Source organism: Heteronotia binoei, chromosome 7 (assembly GCF_032191835.1).
Source record: "Heteronotia binoei isolate CCM8104 ecotype False Entrance Well chromosome 7, APGP_CSIRO_Hbin_v1, whole genome shotgun sequence".
In the NCBI taxonomy this organism is placed as follows: Eukaryota; Metazoa; Chordata; class Lepidosauria; order Squamata; family Gekkonidae; genus Heteronotia; species Heteronotia binoei.
In genome coordinates, this window is record NC_083229.1 from 25,388,491 (window position 1) to 25,405,057 (window position 16,567).

At 44.1% G+C, this 16,567-nt stretch overlaps 1 protein-coding gene across 1 annotated transcript in view; it reads right to left on the minus strand.

Annotated features, from left to right (window-relative positions):
- Window positions 1-16,567, minus strand: part of MTBP (MDM2 binding protein) — a 50,462-nt gene that overhangs the window by 21,739 nt on the left and 12,156 nt on the right. The window contains exons 7-13 of the mRNA XM_060243259.1: window positions 15,020-15,134; window positions 13,905-14,027; window positions 13,522-13,616; window positions 11,830-11,902; window positions 4,692-4,809; window positions 3,753-3,926; window positions 2,129-2,239 (exon numbers count right to left, since the gene is read on the minus strand). Of these exons, the coding sequence (XP_060099242.1) occupies window positions 2,129-2,239; window positions 3,753-3,926; window positions 4,692-4,809; window positions 11,830-11,902; window positions 13,522-13,616; window positions 13,905-14,027; window positions 15,020-15,134 (809 nt within the window). The remainder of the gene's footprint in view (window positions 1-2,128; window positions 2,240-3,752; window positions 3,927-4,691; window positions 4,810-11,829; window positions 11,903-13,521; window positions 13,617-13,904; window positions 14,028-15,019; window positions 15,135-16,567) is intronic.

Here is a 16,567-nt window from a genome sequence, read left to right on the forward strand (position 1 = left end):
AAGACAATTTCCATTTGTCTCTCCCTGTAGAATATCAATAATGAGTTTTCTTCATACATGTTCAAAATTACTCAGAAACTCTTCCACAATAAGAATTCAAGCAGGTAAGAAACCAATGGGAAAATATAAGTTAAGAGTGCAGTGGCACCTTTAAGATCAACAAAGTTGTAAGGTGTTGTTGTCGTTGTTCCATTGCTTCACACCAATACAGCTGCATACCTTGATCAATAGAGAGGGGGGGGGGATTTATTTTATTCAAGAAGGCTGTGGATGCAGTAAAAAATGGAAGAAAACTACCTCAGTTCAATGTCAGAAAATTTTTAACCATTGGAAAGGAACACCAACTGGAAATAAGAGAGAATTACCTAAATATCAAAGGTATCTTGCATTTACTGTTCTGAAACTGTGACAAAATGTGGATACCATGGAACCATGACCAATGGAATTCCCTTTATTTTTATTGTGGATCAGTCTTGCTCTTGTACAGGGTATGGGCTTGCAACAGGTGAACCCCTGAATTTAGGGTCTGAGAACCCCCACACCAGTTCCAAGTTAGAGCTTGGCAGAATTTAAAAAAAAAAAGTCTCAGAGGCTAAAGCTGAGAAAAAGAAAGATTACAGCTGTCGAGGAGCTTGTATAAAAGGCTGTGATTAAGAAAGAGACACTGAACGAGCCTCTGGTAAATATCAGGAAGCAAGAGAAAAGAGAAGTTGTGGTTTAAATCGGCCAAGGTGATCAGAAGGGTCACTGGCATGAATGTCTGAAAAACTGAAGAATGGCTTAGAATAAAAAAATTCAGAATAGCAGCATGCAAAGTCTGGAGGAAGGTGAAACAGGATTGACTAAGGATTGCTAATTTTTCCTTAAGCCTTTTCTTCACATGTGCTTTTGAAACTATGCTTTTTTTTGGACCAGATGCGGTCAGAACATGTGCGGAAGCAACAGTTGCAAGGGGATGATGAAACTAAACTTTTGACCTCCCCACTAGCAGCAATAGAAACATTTCTCCTGAAAAGTGGACCATCTAGCCAGTGAGAACTTAAAGCAATCTAGGAAGAGACAAGCACAGGGAGTAAAGATATCTTCCTACAAAACCAAAGATGTTTCTGTGCCTTCCTTCCACAGCAGAAACAAAGCTAAACATGACTGTGGGGTGCTAGTTTCTACCTTGCCAACCTTGAGAAGACCAGACATGGCCTCTGAAGTGACCAGCTGGCTTCAGCTGGTACCCTTGTTCCCAAAGGTGAAGTAACAATGTGTTTTGTATGTTTTTACTTGATCATTTGCTCTTGCTAGTGTATTGTGCTCTTGTGCTTAATAATCTAACTTGGTGGGTGGGTGTGACTGGTCTTGCTCTCCTATGGGTTCTAAACAAGACACTGACAACTCTTCAGTCTACTCAGTAGACTGCAACTAACTATAACAGACTGCTTTTCTGCACTTGAGGCAAAGAAGGACTCTTTCCCCAGCATCCCTTGCGCAGACTGATTGCAAGGACAGCAACTGACCGCAGCTTGGTATGCAAAAAATCAGCAGGTAAAGTGTTTTACAGCATGAAGTTAAGCACCTTCATCCACTAGGCTTACCAAACCCCTAAATACAAAAGAAATGTTCTGTCCCTTTAATATTGGGCTTGCACAATATTATTTACCTCCAGGCTATGAAAAGCTTCAGTTGCCAATTGCTACGCATTAAGCCACTAAGTAAAGGGACAGGACATATTTCTTCAAACCCTGTCATCTGCCGCATTCTGCATACTGAACTGCTGGCTGAAGGCACACCTGATGAGTCTGGCTGAAGATCTGGCAACCATATTTCACTAAAAAAAAATGTTGCGTTTTAATCTTCTCTTGCGTTGCATAGCTTAGTTCATCCTCTGGTTGGGTATCTGCTTTGAAAGTAGCAACAGAAAAGCATTCCTTGAAAAAAATAGCAGAAGTCAACATCTGTTTTTAGAGACATCATACGAGCATAATCCCATATCTTTGCAATGAAAACACTTTTAAACACTGCTTGAACGTTCTTGTTTCCTCAGAGTGTAACATAAATACTGTCAAATTAAGCCTAAATTAAGATAAATTGTTATGTACCAGCTCACAAGCTGGCAGCTGCTCTTTCAGTTACTTACTTAGGCATTGATTCAAAGCTAACGCCTGGATACAAGCCAGTTTCTTCTCCCTCTGTATGATCTGTTCTCCACTGATGACTGGAAGAGATCTAATAATCTCTTCAGCCATATCTGTATGGGGAGGGGGTGGGGGGGATTTCATGAGACAAGTAATAAAAACAATGAGTCACTTTGGCATTAAGCATCCTGGATTAACACCCCCTCAGTGAAACATTACACAAGTTTTACACAAAGCAGTCACAGGTACCGTGGCTGGGTATATTTTGTCCAGGTTCAATATCCAAAAACAGGATAGGCTACCTAAAGCCAAATCAGAGAACCTCAGTGTTTCACAGGGACAAAAGAGGAAGCCACTTCCATCTCTTCTCCAAAAGCTGGACACGTTCACTATTGTCCATTCCGATTACCCAAAAATTCAACGGGGGAAGCCAGAGACTGAACCTAGCCCCTGCTGCATGCCACTGAGCTATGGCATCTTGCAAATCTCTTCATATTCATGTTCCCACAAATCTCGCTGCAGAAACTATCCCATATCACTAGAACTAGAGCATCATTGCTTTTTTAGGAAGGCAAGCAAATGCAACAACATAGTTTTATTTTATAAATATTTAAATTATTGGGTTTTTTTTAAAAAAAAATTAGATTTGTATTTCACTCTTCTTTCAGAGAGACGTATCCTCAAAATAACCCTGAGAGGTAGCTTACGCTGGAATACTGGCTCAATTTCTTCCTAAAGTGCACTTCACAGCCAAGCAGGATACAAATCTGGATCTCCCCTCCACAATACTTTGCTATCGCTGCACTCTACGCAGTCCATGTTGCCAAACGATTCAGCAGCCAGGAGAATGTTAAAATGGTTGTAAAAGACTGTGTATCTTTTTTGGAGGGCCAGTTTGGTGTAGTGGTTAAGTGTGCAGACTCTTATCTGGGAGAACTGGGTTTGATTCCCAGATCCTTCACTTGCAGCTGCTGGAATGGCCTTGGGTCAGCCATAGCTCTGGCAGAGGTTGTCCCTGAAAGGGCAGCTGCTATGAGAGCCCTCTCAGCCCCACCGACCTCACAGGATGTCTGTTGTGGGAGGAGTAGGAGACTGTAAGCCGCTATGAATCTCTGATTCAGTGAGAATGGCAGGGTATAAATCTGCAATTCTTCTTCTTCTTCTTTGCTGTACTACATCGCCTAGCTATTTTTTGAAGGGTGATGTAAATGAGCAAAAAAGAGTCACCCATGTCCAGAAAACAACAAAATCAAGGCTGTGCTGGGTAGGGCAGCCCTTCTGGTTTGGCAATGAGAGACCTAATGGTCTGGAAAACATAAAGAGAAAAAATCACCCCTAATAGGATTGTGTCTTCAACAGAGATTCTAACCTTCATCTCAGGAGAACAAACCAGTACATGGACACCACACTGGTTGAAAGAGTGAACCGGAAAGGTTGATCACAAAGTTTACTTTTAAGTAACATGCTTGATTATCTTTCATTTTCAAAGAGTTTCAAAGACTCTAAGTGCCCTTTATTGTTCAAGAAAAAAATTCTTCTGAAGAACTTTGTTTTTTTTCTAATTAAGAATGAAACAAACGCTGTCATTGTATTTCACCCCCATGTAATGCTCAAAAATGGACTTACTTTCTTCAGCTTCCTTGGTCTTCATTGTCCGTTTTCCAATTGTTTCAGCAAGAATGACTGAGCCATTTATCTGATTGGCTGAAAAGATCAATGTTGCTTTACAGCCTCCACAGCCGTCACCCTGTACTAAGAAATAATTGTTGCAAGTCTCTCCTTTTAGTTCAACTTCTGGAACTATGAAAAAAGGAAAAAAAAGTATGTTGTTTTTTTCATTTAAAAACCCCAGCAACTTTATTATTGTTAGCAACAGTTTTTCACGTTTACAAGCTGGGAAAAAAAATCTATATTTAGGATTGCCAGGGGATTTTAAAAAATAACAAGTATTCTCAAACTACTTTCATTGGCACACTCACACTCACCCTTGTGTCTTTATAACTAGCAGCAAACTTCTTCACATATTCAGATCAACAGATTCTCTAGCTCTCTGGACCTTATTTGTATGAGGCAGATTTGTATGAGGCAGTTTACAATCAAATGCCTTTCCTGGTTTAACAACCAAAGGAAATGAGAATGTGTCTCTCCTTCACTCTCCTGATATTTTTTATTTTAACCATTTCTATCCCCTCCTTCACAGAACGTGGCTAAACTGCAAAATATAAGGTATTTGAAATAAGCAGTAAGAGATTTGTTAAGAAAGTATATGCTTAAAAAAGAATGGATGAATGCTGCTGGCAATACCAACACTAATTTCCTTGTGCTGCAAGCTGTTGCAACAGGAGCAGTCATAGCAATTGCTCTCGATCATAATCATGACTGTACTGGCTACATTATGTTTGTCTGTAAGGCTGCTTGCCCAATGACGACGCCAGCTGCCTCTATACACAACAAATCATCAGAACCGACCCTTCACGCAGCTGGGACCCAAACAGACATAAGCGTTAACTTTACTACAAGACAGAAAAACTTAGCATGTGGTTTAAGCATGCATGCATTACTCACCACTGATGACTTTAGGTTTCTGGGCCATATATTCCTTCCATTTTTTTGTACTTAGTTGGATAGGCAAGGGTATCAACATTCCACTCACACTGCAAGGCAATGCAAACAGGGCTCCAACCTATAGGAAAAGCACACACACACATATGACGTTTTTCATTATGGATGAGAGTCCCAAAAGATATCTTTACGAAGGATCCGATATTAAAGATGCGAAGCATGCATCAGGTTCACAAAGAACAGTTACCAAGTTAGCGACGTATTTCTTTGCAAAATTTATAACTCGCCTTTTCTGTCTAATCAGGCAGCTTCAGTTATGAGAGTGCCTCCCACTAAAACCTCACCAAGCCTGAGTGCCTTTTGGAATACCTGCCTGCATGGGACCAAAGTTTGTCCTTTCGTCATCAAGGTAGGTTTGCAAAGGCTGGTGAATTTCAGAGAATATCACTTCATTTTATTTTGGTTCGCTGGTGCTGCTTTTTGAGCCCTAGGGCAGAACTTTTATTTATTTTATTGGACTTTTTATTTTTATTTGTATTAGCCCACCATAATTTGTATCATTTATTATTTTATTTTTATTAGCCCACCTTCCCCTGTGCAGCAAGGCTCAGGGAGAGTAACACCACGTGAAAAACCATATCATAAATTAATTATCAAAAACAGATTAACACAACAGATCAAAATTTAAAATCAGGTGGCGACTTAGTCACTAATAGCAAAATTAACCAAAGTGAAGTTGTGCCGCCTGTGTGTCAATGGAGACTGGTACAGTGACAGAGTCGATGGCAGAGAGGTAACTGGGGAAGGCCAGTTTGGATGGAAACCTCTCTTCCTCAGTTGTATGTCTGGCGAAATGTTTTACAGGTCCTGTGAAACTGAATCAGATCTCGCAAGTTCCGGAACTCATCTGGAAGGCTCTGGGCTGCATTGAGGCTAGATGAATACTTTTTGGGCTGGGGATCATCCAGAAGATTATTATTCATACAGCGTAATGCTCTCTGGGAGGTGTACCAGGAGAGACAGCCCCAAGGATATGTTGGTCATAGACTGAGTAGGGCACTGAAGGTTAAAACCAAGATCTTGCATCCAATTCGGTATTCAACTTGGAGCTAGTGCAGCTGGCAGAGTATTCGTTGTATGTGAGCTCTCAATTGAGTACTTGTAAGCCCACACACTGCCACATTCTAGACCAGCTGGAGTTTCCCGGTCAGTCTCTGGGGTAGCCTTGCATAGAGTCAGTTATAGTAGTCTGGTCTGGAGGTGACTGCTGCATGCATCACTGTGGCTAATAACAGCTCACCATCAATGGCCAGAAGTTGGCATCACAAATGGGGCCTCTCCGGCTCAGCCGCAGGACCTCTGTCTTCAATGGATTTAGTTTCAGCCGGCTCTGCTTCAACCAACCAATCAACTACAGCCTCTAGATCCCTGGCCAGCTTGTCCGAGGCAGCATTCGGCTGGCCGTCCATCGACACAGCTGGAAGTCATCAGCATACTGGTGACATCCCAGCCCAAAGCTTCATATCAGCTGGGCAAGGGGGTGCTTACAGAAGTTAAATAACTTTGGGGAGAGAACTGCCCCCTGTGGGACTCTGCACACCAAAGGCTGCCACCATCCTCTGGCCCTGACCATGGAAAAATGAGGCAAACCATTTCAAGGCTGTCTCACGAATCCCCATGTCAGTGAGGTGGTGGGTCAATAGATCATAACTGACCATGCCTGTGGCGGAACCGGCCCGATTCTACCTTCAGGCCCGGTCCCGTCAGCTCCCTATGGAGTCGCCAACTCCTGGAGGGAGCTATTCCTCCTCCTGCCCCTTGGGCGCGCTGCCACCACCTGCTCAGTCTTGGGGTTCAGATTGAGAGGAACAGGACTCCCAATCCCCCTCTCCAGCTGTGAGGCTAGGCCTCAAGGTCCTCTGCCACCCTGCACTTGGGTTTCACAGAGACCTCAGCACTTCTTTGGGGCACCCCTGGAGGATTGGCACCTTATCCAGCTGCATGCCTTCCTCCTTCCCCGGGGCCCCCTTCCCAACACAGCGTGGTCTAAAGCGGTTTGGGGATCTATGTGGTACAGAGATTGCCAGTATTTAAAACAGAAAAAAAAACATTTATTTAAAAGAGAAAAATATAGGAAAAGAAAAACACCAAAACAAAAACAGTTGCATCTACAAAATTAGCACAGCACAGCCCAGCACAGCAAAGCCCAGCCCAGCAAACAGCATAACAAAATAAAGTTGATTATAAACGCATCCGGCTGGCCCTGATCTAAACTTGCCCTGTCTTGTGAAGTACTTACTTAGTCTGCCTGCCTGGAGGCCTCATTTTCCTGAGCAGGCCTCCCCCACAGGCAGGAGCCTCCATTGCTCACCACACGCTCGCTCGAGCCCCAGTTCAAATCTGAGACTCTCTTCCTGCCGAGCACATGGCAAGAACAACAGCACTTCCTGCTTCTCTAGGGGACTTTCCCCCTAGCGTTGTTGGTTTGGCTCTGGAAGGGAGGGGGGGAAGTGAGGGGAAGGCTACAAAGCCGGCTGAATGGATTTACTGATCCCTGCCTTTTTGGATGAAGCACCAACACTCTCAGATGGCGTTTCTCCACACGTCCCCCTCCTTAAATTCTGAGCCGGAGGGGTTGCCTCCTACAGAGGTGACCCCGTAGCAGAATACAAACAAACAAGGAGAAACCCATTAACCAAAATATTACACAAACATTACACAAACATTCAGGTATTTCTCCAATAATACACAAAGTCCAGCACCCTAGGTGCTCATGTCCTTTCTGGACAAAACGTTGCATGCTGCATTCAGAAGGAATGTCCAGTCTTTAAGATGTACTCCTCCGTCTCCCAGGACCACCTCTGGAGTTTGGTGCTCTCCCTCCGTTGCTGCTGTGGCTGGGGTGAGTGGCCCATCAAAGGAGCAAATTCCTGGCCCCACATCTGAAGTTGGAAACTGCCCAGTTCCCACACAGTTGCCTCTTTATCCCTCATTGGTGGAATGTTCCCTCTGTCCACTCTGTCCTCCCAGAAAACTACCTCTGGTGCTCCAAACAATTGCTGTCCCAGCTTCTTTTTGTCTCCTTCCTTCCTACCTATGTGCACCACCATGGACCTCGCAGAGAATGGCTGTGGCATATTCACCTGCCCCACTTCAACTGCCTTTCCCGTCTTCTCCATAGCCACCCCATAAGTAGCCTCGTCTAGGTCATCCACAATCACATGGGGTCCGTCCCCTTCCACTTTCCATTCACCAGTATGAAGGGGTAGGAAGACCATCACCCTATCCCCTGTCTCAGCTTCTGAGAACTCCACTTTCTGGTCCCTTGCCAACTCACACAGTGGTTCCAGCCTAGGGTCACTTTGAACCTCAAACAGGAACATTTCTGGCTCCCCCAGACTTCCTATCATCTGTTCCTTCAAGCCACCCCTAGTCCCACTGTTTCCAGAACACTTAGCCAAAGTTTGATCTGGGTTCTCCGCCCCCTCAGTTGGTTTTTCAGTGTCAGCCAACTGAGCTCCTTCCTGCCTGGAAGGTTCCACAGCAACCTGCTGCCCTTGCCGAAATTGGCACCCCTCTTCCCATTGGGCACACCCTCCTGCAGGGTTTGAAACAGGCTGGTCCTCCCCCTCCCTGATTGGTGGTGAGGTGGCTTCCTTAAAGTTGCCCTCCTCCCCCCACCTTCCCCTGAGGGTTTGGCTTGGGTTCTCAGTCCCCTCGGTTGGTTTCTCAGCACTACCAAACTGACCCCCTTCTTGCCTGGAAGGTCCCACAGCTTCCCAGGACTCCTGTCTGCCCTGCTTCAAGACAACCTGTTCTGAGAGCGTCTCGGACGATCCCACTTCCTGATCCACAGCTACTTGGTGAACCGGTTCCAACCTAAGGCCGCTCCGGACCCCCTTCTGGAACCGCTCCCGTCCCCCCAAGCCTTCAGCTATGTGCTCCTCTGAGCCCACATTAGCCTTGCTGCTCTCAGAACCTCCTGTGAAATCTCCACTCTCCACCTTGGTCTCTTCAGCATGCACATCCTTTATGCTAGACAGGTTCCTTTCCTTGCTAGGAACATCCACAGCCTCTTGCTGCACTTGGGGAAAGCTACACCCCTCTTCCCCTTGGGAACACCCTCCTCCAGGGCTTGAGATAGGCTGGCCCTCCCCCTCCTGGGTGACTGCCCTCTCTTCGTCCTCAATAACCTGGGTTATTTCCCCCTCCCTGGTTGGTGGTGAGGTGGCTTCCTTAAAGTTGCCTTCCTCCTCCCACTTCCCCCTGGGGGTTTGGCTGCGGGGTACAGCCTTGATAGAGTACTGGCCAACCACCAAATCCCGGCCCAATAACATTGGAACTGTTTGTTCCTTCATTACCCCACATTCAGAACAGGATTTACCTTCTTGTGGAGCCAAACCCCTGAACTGCTTTCGGGAGTGGTCTGGCCCCAGTTTAAACCTTTTAAATACAGTGGCTTTATAGGCCGCAAAAGTTATCCCCCCATCTTCCATAGGCATGCTGTGATAGATGGCTGAAAGCTCTCCAGTCAGGTTGCTACAGAGGTAAGACATATAGTCCTCCTCTGCAATCCCCCACTGTTTGGCTGCCCTCTCAAAGTTGGAGAGGTATATGGAGGGGTCTTCTCCCTCTTGGTACACTGCAAAGTCCTTAGGGGTGACTTGGATCTCTTTGCTTAGTTCAGCTTCCAGACGTAGCACCTCAAGCTCATGGCGACGTTGCTCTTCCTGCTCCCGTCTGTAGATTTCAGCTTTCTCTCTTTCTTCCTGTCTGCGGATCTCAGCTCGTCTCAGCTCTCTCTCTCTTTGTCTTTCCTCCCTCTCTCGTTCCTCCTGTCTGCGGACTGCATCCCTCTCTGCTTGTCGTTCCTCTCTCTCTCGTTCCTCCTGTCTGCGCTCTTGGTACGCCTTGGTACGGATTCTTGCCAGTTCCAACCGTAGCCGCAAGAGTTCTTCTGACTGGGTGGGAAACACTTTTGCAAGTGCCCCTGCATGCTGATGATACTCCAAAAGGAGGTCTTTCATATCTACTACAGTCATGTTGTCACACTCCAGCTTGTGCCTTGCACACTCTTCCTGGAGCTGTGGCTTTGTCATCTTCAGGATTTCCAGCATCTTAGCACGCTCCATCCTAACTAGCTAAACTTTCCCTACTCCAGTTGACCCGAAAATAAAACAAAACCGCTGTTGCTTCCTCTGGGTGCTTGCACGCATCAAAAACCAAAAATGCCTGGCCAATCAAGTTCTCTGTTTGTTCTTATCCCACCGCTGCCGCCAAGTGTGGCGGAACCGGCCCGATTCTACCTTCAGGCCCGGTCCCGTCAGCTCCCTATGGAGTCGCCAACTCCTGGAGGGAGCTATTCCTCCTCCTGCCCCTTGGGCGCGCTGCCACCACCTGCTCAGTCTTGGGGTTCAGATTGAGAGGAACAGGACTCCCAATCCCCCTCTCCAGCTGTGAGGCTAGGCCTCAAGGTCCTCTGCCACCCTGCACTTGGGTTTCACAGAGACCTCAGCACTTCTTTGGGGCACCCCTGGAGGATTGGCACCTTATCCAGCTGCATGCCTTCCTCCTTCCCCGGGGCCCCCTTCCCAACACAGCGTGGTCTAAAGCGGTTTGGGGATCTATGTGGTACAGAGATTGCCAGTATTTAAAACAGAAAAAAAAACATTTATTTAAAAGAGAAAAATATAGGAAAAGAAAAACACCAAAACAAAAACAGTTGCATCTACAAAATTAGCACAGCACAGCCCAGCACAGCAAAGCCCAGCCCAGCAAACAGCATAACAAAATAAAGTTGATTATAAACGCATCCGGCTGGCCCTGATCTAAACTTGCCCTGTCTTGTGAAGTACTTACTTAGTCTGCCTGCCTGGAGGCCTCATTTTCCTGAGCAGGCCTCCCCCACAGGCAGGAGCCTCCATTGCTCACCACACGCTCGCTCGAGCCCCAGTTCAAATCTGAGACTCTCTTCCTGCCGAGCACATGGCAAGAACAACAGCACTTCCTGCTTCTCTAGGGGACTTTCCCCCTAGCGTTGTTGGTTTGGCTCTGGAAGGGAGGGGGGGAAGTGAGGGGAAGGCTACAAAGCCGGCTGAATGGATTTACTGATCCCTGCCTTTTTGGATGAAGCACCAACACTCTCAGATGGCGTTTCTCCACAATGCCAAATGCTGCTGTGAGATCAACAGTGCTGACCCACCTCAGAGGTGTCTATGGAAGTCATCTGTGAGGGCCTCTTTAAGAACGGCCTCACCATGAGTCCCCAGGTAGATCCCTGAGCTTAGAGATAGATTTATAATATTCACCAGGGGGACTCGTATTCCATTCCCACTGGTTTTCACCAGCCATGATGGACATGGATCTAGAAAGCTGTCGGTGGGCTTTACAGCACCCAGAATCTTGTCAACCTCTCCGGGGGGGGAGAGAGCTGAATTGGTTCATTTCTAAATCCAGAGATGGCTAATGACCACACACTTTAATGTCAAACCACACTTTTATTTCAAAATGCCCCCTCCTCAAACATTTACAGTTTCAGGCACCTGGCTAATGATCTAGAAATCATTAGTTTCATCCAGGCATATGAAGTTCTGGATAGTAATTTTTTTACTATTCCTCAAATTTTCTTCCATTATCTAACTACATTAAGAGAAACTATAGGCAGACAAAGCAGATACATGTGCCAGGGAAAAGTAATTTCAAGGCAATTGCTATAAGTATTTGTAATGAATCTAACATTATGGTACTTATGATTAAAATTTACATTTTGAAATAGAAGAAGATTGGATTTATACTCTGTCCTACACTCTTAATCTCAGAGTGTCTTACAATCTTCTTTACCTCCCCCACCCCCAACAAACACCCTGTGAGCAGGTAGGACTGAGAGAGCTCGCCCAGAAGCTGCCCTTTCAAGGAGAGCTCTGCGATAGCTACGGCTGACCCAAGGCCATTCTAGCAGGTGCAAGTGGAGGAGGGGGGAATCAAACATGGTTCTCCCAGATAAGAGTCCACACACTTAACCACTACACCAAGCTGGCTCTCATTTTGAAATAAGGCAACATATCATTGCAGAGTCGTTCTGCAGTGTACATTAAAAATGTGTCGCAATATATTTTGTTGCTAAGATGAAGAAGCAATATACCTTTCCATGCAGGGAAGACATCTGACTCCAAAAGAGCATAGACTTGTCTTTGACATTAGTCCTTGCCAAGCTCCTAGGCACTGGGTTAAGAAAGCACATCTTCACAGATAGCCACGAAATGCTAACATTAAGATTTATACATTCTGCAATAATATATCATTATTTAGATGTCTCCTTATGTGTTAGAAGCCCAAACCCATTAAATCTACCATGACAAGGAGATCCAATTTATGGAGTTACAGTGATTTACTTTTGCAGAAGGCCAACACCAAGACGCACAGTCAGCAGGTCCCTGCCTCCCCATCTTCAGTAGCACAGAAATTACGACTTACAGAGTTCATTAAAAAGTGGCAAAACCAAGAATACTTGTTTTGCCACTGTATTTCATGTGACTCGTCGCTGTACTATGATTACCAACTTTCATTTCTGTTAGAAGAAAATATGCTTACATGGGAATTTATTATTAGGTAACTGTGATAATCTATTAATTCCCGTAGATCTGAAACTCTATAAATTTCCCTGAAAGGCCAAAATGTATGTAAATACAACAGAATATACCTCTGCCTGTATGGATTGACCATGAGGATAGGTGCCTACTATATACACATTAAACTTTATTAGATATCAAAGATTTCAGGTTTTCACAGCTGGCAACATCATTAGGGTTTGTAGAATCTTTCAGGCTCAAGTGCCGTGTTCTACTGGAGAAAGTTTTTCTTCCAGACGTTTCGTTCTCAGCTGCGGAGAACATCCAAACAATGGGCACATCCACAAACCAATTGCCCTCTCAACACACCCCCTCCAGCCTAGAAATAGCAGCTTTCCAGCAGCCCTGGCCTCACTCAATGCACAGCAGCCAAGAAGGTCAGAGCGCCTGCTCCAGCTGCAACGCCACTGAGGATGTTCTCCGCAGCTGAGAACAAAACGTCTGGAAGAAAAACTTTCTCCAGTAGAACACGGCACTTGAACCCGAAAGATTCTACAAACCCTTTATTAGATAATTCGAGATCTTGCTGATATTCCTGTTCTTCCTAGAGCTTCTCACAAATCTGGTCATGTTGAAATACTCTACAAAGCCCAACATTCACCAAAAGACAGCAGACTAATCAATTCTGTTATGAACACCACGTATGAAGAGTTTTATACCTCGTTCACATATCTTTTCTATTAAAACACAATTTGAATCTACATAGCCCAAATTAAGTATCCTATATGATATGGGTTTGTGGAACAGTTTCTTATGAGGGTTTATTTATTTCATTAGATTTGTATCCCACCCTCCCCTTACAGGTTCTAGAATGAGGAACAGGAATTACCTACAGTATATGGTGCAATTCTAGTCAATGGTTGGATGCATTCGGCACTGTTTATTATAAATCTTATCTTGTTCTGCTATTACTGTAACTATTTATATTCCTGATATATCTATATACACACAATCTTTCTTGGATGCTTTTAAAATTGACTTGAATCATAATTATATAAAAATAAGCCTAACCAGAAGCAACAACTTGAGGATGTTTGTTACGGTCCCTTTTTCCTCCTCTGCCAAAACCAAGCCCAAGTACGTGCTCATGTATGTAAAGAACTCTCCAAAAATACCCTGCTCTGGAAATAGCACCACTAGCCCAGTTTAATCAGGGACACTCAAAACATCTGTCAAACAAAACAAGCTTGGCAACAAAAGGATACAGGTCAAAGTGAAGGTCTGACACCAAAGGTGAAGGCAGATCAGACAGCCGTACCATTTGTACGAATTTCAGCGCAGGACTATAATAATGGAAAACCTGAAAAGGCATTTAGTTGAAAAAGTTATTTCGGTATTATTTTGCCTGAAACACACTATTAATTCATCTAAACAAAATACGGGACAGAAGTTCAGTAATGTTATGGCTGGGATAAAAAATATCAGCCATGCACAGCGCCCCCTTCCTGTAGCAGCCCACAGCACAGCTTGAAAATCTCTGCCTTGGAAGTCAGGAGACTTTCCAAAGCAGCATCCTAGGGACCACTGCTGGAAGTGGGGGAAATGGCAACTATAATGCAATCCAAGAAAGATCAACACACACTTTTACCTTTGGCAAGCGAGCGTTCGTACTCTTCACCCGTTTAGTCTTGTCAAAATACGAAGTACTGAATAGCCTTCTTGCTGTAGTACTTCTTATACAGAAATCTGGAAAGGTAATTCCAGAGCCAAACTGAAAGACACAAAGTATTAAGAGGAAAACTAAAAACCAAAGCTAGAATTTAACTTAGAAAAAAAAAAAAACGGTATTCATTAAAGCAAAACCTTAAAAAGTAACTAAAAATAAATCATTACAGTAATAAAAACAAAGCTAAGTATAAGGCACATTTCCAAGACATCACGGGTAGTTTTAAGGAGAGTCACAAGCCCCTTCTTGAATGTGAACTCAGGATGGGTTGCATGGGTTGGGTTACAAATTTCCCCATCTATCAACTACTCGTCAAATGGCCTGAGGGCTTGGGCAGCATGCAGGTAAGATCAGAATGTATGGACTAATTTTCACCTCCTGATGCTTTTGTTCATAATTTTTTTCTCTGTCCCCAAATCTCCAGATAAGGGGAATAAGAAAGGACAACATCTTTGTCTCTTTCATAACCATATTTTTGTTCCTTCTCCTCCTCCTCCGATGCATGGGGTGTCTAACCATCTTGCCATTTGTCCCTTATGTTGTCCCTTCCCAGAAAGATTCAACCAAGCAGATGCTTATCTTTAATGATCATTTGCACATCCAGGCTCGTGATCAATGCCCTGGTGTTATCATACAAGTACAGTATCCAGTTGGACTTCCTTTAACATGGGATACAAGATACGCTGCCACAACCAGCTACTGCAAGAGGTGAGTTCTGTCAACAAAGTTGCTTGATGCACGATTAGGAAGAACATATGCTTGCCCTCATTCACATGATCTGAGTCATTAAAGATCAACATCGTAGATTTCCTGAGTCCCAAATCCACAAACCCTGACAACCTAGAAAAGGAAGTCTAGGCTGTTTCTGTGAGTCACATGCCTCTGCTCAGCATGCTCCAACCGACATAGAACAGCTTCCATAACTGATGATACTCAGTCAAGAGCATCAAGCTCTTTCATGCCTAAAACCAGCAAGTATTTTCAGCAGTATGATATAGTACTTCCACAGAGGGCTCACACCAGTCACAATATAGTACCTTTTGCTCCCATATCTGAATACTTCCTCTCCACAGTTCCCTTGGATCAATGCTATTTTTTAGGTTTTCAGGAGCCACAATATTCGCAGACAGATAATCAGCAATTTTTTGCCAACTATGAGGAGAACAAAACATGGATGAGTTGTGGATCTTTCATTTGGTCTCCATAACCCTTTGAGTGATAAGCTGATTTTAACTTCCCCAAAAATAATTGTTAATTTCTTTCAGTAATAGGCTAATTCCAATGGGGTAATAATGAAGAAGAGAGCACTTAGTTATTCTTACATGTGTCACAATCCAGGCAACATACTCTACTATCAATATCTCTTGAAACACAAAAGAGACTAACAAGGACTTCATTAGCATTTTGAGCAGAAATACACCATCATGAACACACTAAGAATGGTATAGCTCTGTTTAGGATTGAACTGTAAAAGCAGAAAGCTTTTAAAAAGCAAACATAGCATTTAAATTCAGTTTAATATATCAAATTATGCCAACATATATGCTTTGTTCAACCTAAACAGCAAGCATTTTATGTTGTTGGGCTTTTTTGTAAAAAAAATTAAAAGGCTTAAACTCACTGTACCAATTTGCACCCGCAAGATGTCATTCAAAAGCCCACGACTAGTAGGCATTCATATGCCTTCATTGAGCCAAAATTCCTCTGTGAGCTTCAGATTTAAATTTTATGGCCTCACCAATCTTCCCATGAATTCAAAGTTCCCCAGTTCCTCAGCAAAAAAGCCAAAAGTAGCTGGAGGGTGGGGGGGGCACAAAATCTGTTACCTGCTCAGATATTGCTGCCAAATACTCACAGCCTCATATGTTGCTATCCTAACGGAATATGATTAATTAAAATATATATCTAAGCAAAGATGAAAGCCAACAGAAAGATAGATCCAGAGGAGTCAGCTGTGTTAGCCTGTTGCTGCAAAATAGTAAAGAGTCCAGTAGCACCTTTAAGACTAACAAATTTTATTGTAGGATAAGCTTTCAAGAAACAGCTCTCTCCATCAGATGATAACAGTAAGACAGATAAGCTCGTATTTCTCATTAGCCAAGATACTAACATTTTGAAAGTATGCTTCTTTTGTTTTCATTTTGGCATTTTTTAAAAGAGTCTACTTAAACAGGGTATTGTGGGAGCAATACTAAGTGGCTCTTCACAGAAATAAGCCCTATTTCATTCAAACTCCCAGGAAAGTGTTTTACAAGAACACATGAAGATGCCTTACCAGGGATGGAATTCTAGCAGAAGCTTCTTTGCATATTAGGCCACACACCCCTGATGAAGCCAATAATCCTCCAAGAGCTTACAAAAAAGAGCCTTATAAGCTCTTGGAGGATTGGCTATATCAGGGGTGTGTCGCCTAATATGCAAAGGAGCTCCTGCTAGAATTCCACCCCTGTGCCTTACACTGACTCAGACTACTGGTCTATCAAGGTCAATACTGTCTATTCAGACTGGACATACTCTCAAGTGAATGTCTTTCACGTTGCCAGCTACATTGGGACCTTCTGCATGCCTGGGACCTTCTGCATGCC